At 32.9% G+C, this 6,987-nt stretch overlaps 1 protein-coding gene across 4 annotated transcripts; it reads right to left on the reverse strand.

Moving 5' to 3' along the window:
* Nucleotides 1–841: 841 nt before the first annotated feature.
* LOC104210535 (sesquiterpene synthase 15b-like) lies at nt 842–5,561 on the reverse strand. 4 transcript variants are annotated; one of them, XM_009759459.2, is made up of 9 exons: nt 5,397–5,561; nt 4,915–5,018; nt 3,930–4,209; nt 3,459–3,831; nt 3,140–3,358; nt 2,886–3,027; nt 2,232–2,480; nt 1,296–1,559; nt 842–1,064 (listed from the first exon to the last, which is right to left on the reverse strand). In XM_009759459.2, exons 2-9 carry the CDS (start codon nt 5,011–5,013, stop codon nt 1,029–1,031), a joined length of 1,662 nt encoding a protein of 553 aa, XP_009757761.1. In that variant the 5' UTR covers nt 5,014–5,018; nt 5,397–5,561; the 3' UTR covers nt 842–1,028. The 4 variants fall into 4 exon arrangements, with proteins under 4 accessions (XP_009757761.1, XP_009757760.1, XP_070006838.1 ...); XM_009759458.2 differs by having other exon boundaries at nt 4,915–5,024; XM_070150737.1 differs by having other exon boundaries at nt 4,915–5,049.
* Between the last annotated feature and the right edge of the window lie 1,426 nt (nt 5,562–6,987).

Consider the following 6,987-nt stretch of genomic DNA (forward strand, 5'->3'; position numbering starts at 1 on the left):
AAATCGGTCGCAAATGTGAACCCTGATGCCCTCGCAAATGCTGACCTGTTCTTCGCAAATGCGATGTAATAAACCTATACCAAGCTCCGGAACCAAAATTCGGTCCCGGTAGCAATAAAGTTAAACCTTGATCAAATTTTTAAATTCATTAAACCTTTAAACGTCAAATTTTTGACAAAATGCTATAACTCGAGTTGGGGACCTCCGAATTCGATTTCGGGCATACGTCCAGGTTCCAAATTACGATACGGATCCACCGAGACCGTCAAATCATGGATCCGGGTCTGTTTGCTCCAAACGTTGGCCAAAGTCAATTCAAATGGACTTTTAAGGCACAAATTCATATTTTTTATCAATTTTTCACATAAAAGCCTTCTGGAAAAAGAACATACCGTGGTGCAAATCGAGGAAGACTAAAAATAAAATATTTGAGGTTTCGAAATACAAAATTAAGATTTTAGACTCTAGATGACCAATCTGGTCATCACATCGAATAACTTTTTTTGTTCTGTATTTTTCTTTATTATGCCATCCAATTTTTAATATTATTACATTGCTAATATAAATTTTTATTAGCATATTATTTTGTTTAATATTTTTATACGCTACTCTTTTTTTAAATTGCAATTGGTACTTGTCCTGTCAATTTACCTTTATTTTAGGTGGGAATAGCACGGCCCCTAAGTGGTTAGAATATTAGAGATATTTTCTTTAACATGAGTGACGCGAATAATTTGGTCTCTCCTCTCCATAGAGTTCACGGATAATTTTGGATTAATGTTAATATTATAGCAAGTACGTCTCCCCTCCCCCCCCCCCCAACTCCCCACCCACAAAAAAAAAAACTAAAAGCATAAAAATTAGTAAAACAGTACAAAGTCCAAAATTGATAAGATGTATGTATAAAAAAGAGTTCAACTCCACCAACTAAACAAATTACACGAAACCAAATGATATTAATTCCAATACATTCAGCTTATCCCAACTTTAAGCATTCTCCTGTTTTTTCCCCCTGGAGCTGGAAGCAGCTACTCAACCTTTTTGCTCACTTTGAAGTTCCTCCTCTATTTGCCATTGAAGCAGTTGAGGCAGATATATTAGGAACTTCTTTTATTACAAATATAATCACACATAGTAAATATATATCATAGTATTCTTCTTTCAACCGAAATAAAATAAAAATATAAATATAAATATTCTAGAGAATTGCAATATTTGTTTTTTTTAATTCCATTTGCTTTATGTTTTTAGCTTTAATGTTCAAGTTTTCACATTGTAATGGGATCAACTAGCACCTCAGAGATGATGTCTTTCAAGTTGTTTTTGGAAAAAGTATAAGAATCTTCATCTTTGTATGAGAACTCCGACATCCTAGCAAGGTTGAGCACTGGCATGAGTAAAACCCTCGGTATAACTATAGGTTTTAGGCATTCTCGATTCAAATCCTTCCAACTATTATCCATTATTTTCCTAATCTCCATGTATGCTTCTTCCTTTGTGACGCCATATTCATTCATGTAACATACGACACCTGATATATCTCCTCCTTCTTGCTCTCTCTGCATATCCATAAGAGCGAAAGGCATTAGACAAAAATGGTATAAACAATTGTAGGTGTGGGTTCATTTAAACCCGTAATTTTAGTCTAAACTTATTTGTGAAAAAATCATTAGAATTGCTGAAAATATTGAAGTATGAACCCATAACTCAAATAAGGTGATGGTTCAGCAATTGAAACCTGAGTTTGAACCCACAAAATTAAATTTTGTATTTGCCTCCTAAAGCCTTGATCAACTATATATTAATATTCAGAGTTGAACTAAAAAACGACAAAACTTAGTTCCTAAGTATAGTATACCTCATGCAGGTGCGAATTTACTTTAGGCTAAGCGGTGTAATCGTGACACCGCTTCGACAGAAAATTTTATTAAATACACATATAAATGATATGCAAAAAATAACAAATGATTATAAATAAAATAGAATGACACCACTTGGTAAATTTGTGTTGCTTGGTCCGCTGGTTTAGATGCTACAATTCTCGAGTATGGTCCTAGGTTTCAAGCCACAACCAACACATTTTTGTTCTTTTAAGTTTTACAGTCTCTTAGCAACTTTAAAAATGATTGATATGATCTAAAAAAAAATTTTTTGCGACCTCGTTTCAAATTTATTTGTTTACTCTTTTAAATATGATACCACTTATACAAAATTATGCGTACGCCACTGACCTCATGTGATACAATATCATTCGATAATCTAGCGATGATAGAGGAAGCAACCAGAATTGGAGGTTCACTTGCAAGCCAGTCGTGTGCCTCCTTCGTTGCTTCATTTCCAATGCCTAACCAAGAGAGAGTCACAAGACATGGGATAGTGCTAGATCGAATTCCATTTTTCACATACTGCTCCATAGTTGGGACGTTATTCCCATGATACCATTTGGCCTCTTGAAAATATGCCTTTATTAGCTTTTTCATCTGAAAGAAAATAATCAAGAGCATAGACTCACGAGTTGTCACAGAAATTTCGGGAAAGGGCCAAATATACCCTTGTACTATCAGAAAAGGTTTAAATGTACCATTCATTATAGTTTGAGTCCATTTATATCCCTGTCGTTATAGTACTATTGGTTCAAATATAATTCTTTGGCCAAAATGGACCTCCAATCTTATGTGACACTGATATTTGATGAGGTGGATGCAACATGGATTGCCACCTCATCGCCCCATGTGGGTAAAATAGGTTAGGGGCACTAAGGTGAAAATCCATGTGGCATCTATACCTCATTAAATATCTGTCACGTGGGATTGGATGTCCACTTTGGACAAACTTAATTGAAAAAGGGTATATTCATATATGATGGTAACTAAAAATTAGTTTACCTCAGCTATTGAATAATTGAGTTGAAATGACTTGTTTTCCTTTGCCAATTCTTTCTCAATTTCACTGTAAACATCTAGAAGAGCTAGGTAATAAAGCTTCATATATGATGGTAACTTTTCTGAAATGTCGTCAATGTTCCACCTACGTCCATGTATAGGTAAGATTGTTAATGAAATTTGTTATTTAGTGTACACATTACTACAAGGTAAAAAAAAAAGTTAACCAGTTAATGTTACAAAAAGAAAAAAAATACCTTTCTATTGCATTTGTTAGGAGAGTGAGTTCGTCTATTGTTCCATATGTACCATAGATGTCATCAGCAATAGAAATGAAGCATAACACTTTGGTTAGTATGTTCCTCCCCACCTTATACTGGGGCTCAAAGTACACACTCAAAGACCAGAAGTACAACTCAACTACTCTGTCTCTTGTAAAAGGTAATGCTTTCGTGAAGTCCAATTCCTTCCACCACCTAAAAAATTTAAAGTTGGATTTGAAAATTGATGTATTTTTTTTAAAAAAATAATTCAGTGGTATGATGTTAATTAGTGATTATCTATCCTGCAAATTACCTTGTGATATCACATAGCTCAGTTTTATACATCTTCTGCAATATGTTATAGTCCAATTTTGCCAAATTTAGCAACACATCATCATGTGCTTTATCTTCTTGGTAAAACGATATGTATTTCCTCGTTGCTGCTGTCACCATAGTACAGTTGATTGGATATTTTAGTGCATTGCTGATTTTCATCGCGAATGAATTACTCAATGTAGGCAATAATAGCTTCAAATGAGTGGTGGTGAAATTAACTGCTTCGCCTAGTATTTCTTCACTGTGTACTCTGAATTGTGTTGCCTCATACAGGCTCAACAATCCTTGCACGTCGCCAACCAATGCTTTCTTGTAATTTCCTTGGTCGTCAGTGAATTTCCTAAAAACATCTGCTTCATCATATTTTATAGGGTCAGTGCATCAAAGTTAATTAAACTCTTATCGGCAAACAAATTAGCTTGAGTAACAATTGCAATTATTTGCATACCAGATGAGACATAATAACCGTGTTGCCTAAGTAATCGAAACCGCAGAGCAACAGTATGAAGGTCAGTTTCATCAGCTTCACCATTCAATTGGTCATAACAGCTATAGATAAAGGCCAGTGACTCCTCAATCTCATGTTCAAAATGGTACGCTACTCCAAGACATTGGATTGCGTTTATCAGATCCAGATTTTGCAACGATTTGGAAGGAGCCATCACTAGCATTTTTCTCACTTCTTCCTTTAGGTGCTCATGCTGTTTCTTTTCCCATTCATTGGCTCCCTGTGCGAGTAAATAAATATAACTTCTTCTTTTTTATATATCTTTGCGCTCTAAATTATTTATTATTGAGACACAATTAAGTAAATAAAAGTGATCCCTCTAACAGTTTAAACTTTTGAATGAGATGATTACAATTATAGAGGTGGATATAGAATTTCTTGAACATAGGTGCACCACTAAAAAAAGTAGAAAAAAATATTAAGTGGGAATCAATCCATATTTTTGAGGGTAAATAATCCAAAATTCAATTAAGTGCACCATTCAATCTTTTTTGAGCATCGGTGCCAACAAATATATTAGATTAATTCTAAAAAATACGAACACAAATACACTATTTGACGATAAGACCATGGGTTCACGTGTCTCATGATTTGGGCTATAAATCCGCCCCTGGTTACAAACTTTGATATGGTATCCCACTGACACTCATTATCGAAAAAGAATTTTCATGTGCTTGGACATAAAAAAGAATCAAATTTGCATGTGAGTGGGCATGTTAAGACACAATTAAATAAATAAAAATGTGCTCTCTTTAATAGTTTAAATTTTAAATGAGATGGTCGCACACTGCTAATATTTACCAAAAGATGGATCAATAGAATTGCTTCAACTGAAAATAAATGAACAAAGGCATAGCTATTAGTGTGTTAAAAACAAGAAGAATATGCAAACAAAAAAAACGAGGTTCTTAAAATACAAATTTACCGAGAGATGAGAATAGGCAAGAAAATGGTCTCCCCAAACAGTAGGATGGTGATTGCCACAGCGCCGTGTAACCTCAGCCTCACCAGCAAATCCATCCATTTTTTCTGCTTCTTTAAAGGAGTAAAAGGAAAAGAACTAAAAATTGATCAATATAGGTGTTAGACTGTTAGTGTGATATTAATGAACTCAAAAGGCAAACTTATGGTCTATCATGCTAGTGTTTACACCAAACTATACAAGTTACTATAGTTAAGAGATAAATTAAGATGAGAAATAACTATATTTGTAAAAATATATATCATGTATTTATTGCTTTGGTGTAAACACATGATACGAATAAGTTTTTAGTGTCAGGATGGATCCCCGATTAGATCCATTAACTTACTACTACAAGGGGATTATTCACATTTTTTGATGTTAGAACATATTCTCCCTGCAGACTGAACATGAATTGAGCTTGATGAAGTAAAATAGGAACATACCTTTTAGTTACCGGCTGCTCTCTGCCAAATGCAAAGTAGTGTGACTTAGGCTTTGTAACTTGGCTTAAAAACTTAAAAAGTGAATTAAGAAAGTTGTCTTTAGGTTACCCAGACTGAACATGATTCCCTTACTATTTATAAAGCTTTAGAATACCAATAAATATCATATACAAAGTATATTTTAAGAGAAGAAGTTTTGATTGGAATTTCAGAGAGGAAGAAGAACACACTACTTATAAAATATCCACAAATCATATACAAAATACAGGCAAAAGACATATTATATAAAATTTGTATGAAAATTATATTTAAGTTGTATGATATTGTAGTTGTATTTATCTGGGTAAGCATGATGTGTGAATGATGAAGATAAGTTGTAAATAAATTTTATATTGTATAATTACTTGTTTGAAATTTATTTTAATTTATAGTATATTGTTGTAGATGTATCGTAAAGATGGACATACCACATTACACAAACCTTTTCTCTCTCTTTCTCTTTCCTCCATCAAAAGTAGCTATTCTTATAGAAATACAGTATGTAAATACAGAAAATTACTTATACATTTCACCCAGATTATTGTATAGGTTTTATATTGTATATACATATTAACTGCACATCACCACTCTCTGGTAATTAATATGGTTAAAAATCTTTTATCATCACATCTCTCTTATATTAGTTTATATTTTTTTTGTGCAATCTAATCCTACATTCTAGTAAAGCATCGTAAATACGTGCATTACGTAACTGGGAATATGCTTTTTCTATTGGGTAATTAGATTAAATGTTGTTTAGATATCAGAATATGGGGTTTGATTGGAACAATTTGGTTGAATTTTGATATGGAAATTAGTACAAAGTTATGAAAGAGGAGAGAAGAGAAAAAAGAGAAAAGGTGTAACTGACTCCCTCAATTTAAGGCACTGATAATAGATTGTTTATAAATTGTAAGAAAAACTTGTTTAGACCGAGTAATATACAAAACTTGAACAATTTTAATAAATAAAATTCAAATATTATATAGAAAGGAAAAAATACAAAGAATCAAATCACTTCTCTATAAGAAATATTATGTACATTATCAAATTATAATAAGGTAATTACATATAAATATTGGTAACCTAATAAACTATAATAAGTGTAACTATAATTGGACCCAATAAACTTAATTTACTGTTGAAAAGACTGTTTTGATGGTTTCAAGAGGGCAGCGGCGGCCTTGTTGGATGAATCAGTATCTTGGACTTGGAAGTTAGAACCACTTGTTAAGGAAAAGGAATTAAATGAATTATTGTGCAGACTGCGAATTAAATGAACCACTTGTGAATTATCCCTTTGATCAATATCTAGCTCCTCTGTTCGAATTCAATAACTTTTTTGCAAGACTTTATATTTATCTTGTAAAATTCATAAAATATGTACAAATTATTATTCTAGAACATAATAACTTAAAAGAGATAAAATCTTGAACCCATAAAATTTAAATCTTGTTTCGCCTATTGTGATGATTTCAAGAGGCCAGCCGCATTCCTTCGATCAATGCCTTGGACTGGAAATTAGAACGGCCACTTGTTGTGGAAAAGGAAT

This window comes from Nicotiana sylvestris, chromosome 7 (genome assembly GCF_000393655.2).
Source record: "Nicotiana sylvestris chromosome 7, ASM39365v2, whole genome shotgun sequence".
Taxonomy (NCBI): Eukaryota; Viridiplantae; Streptophyta; class Magnoliopsida; order Solanales; family Solanaceae; genus Nicotiana; species Nicotiana sylvestris.

Coding starts and splice junctions, on each gene's coding strand:
- LOC104210535 (XM_009759459.2), bottom strand. CDS start 5,013: ATGGATGGATTTGCTGGTGAGGCTGAGGTTACACGGCGCTGTGGCAAT. Junction 3,832..3,929: donor CGGTTATTATGTCTCATCTG/GTATGCAAATAA, acceptor ATGATGAAGCAG/ATGTTTTTAGGAAATTCACT. Junction 1,065..1,295: donor TGAAAGACATCATCTCTGAG/GTGCTAGTTGAT, acceptor AATGGCAAATAG/AGGAGGAACTTCAAAGTGAG.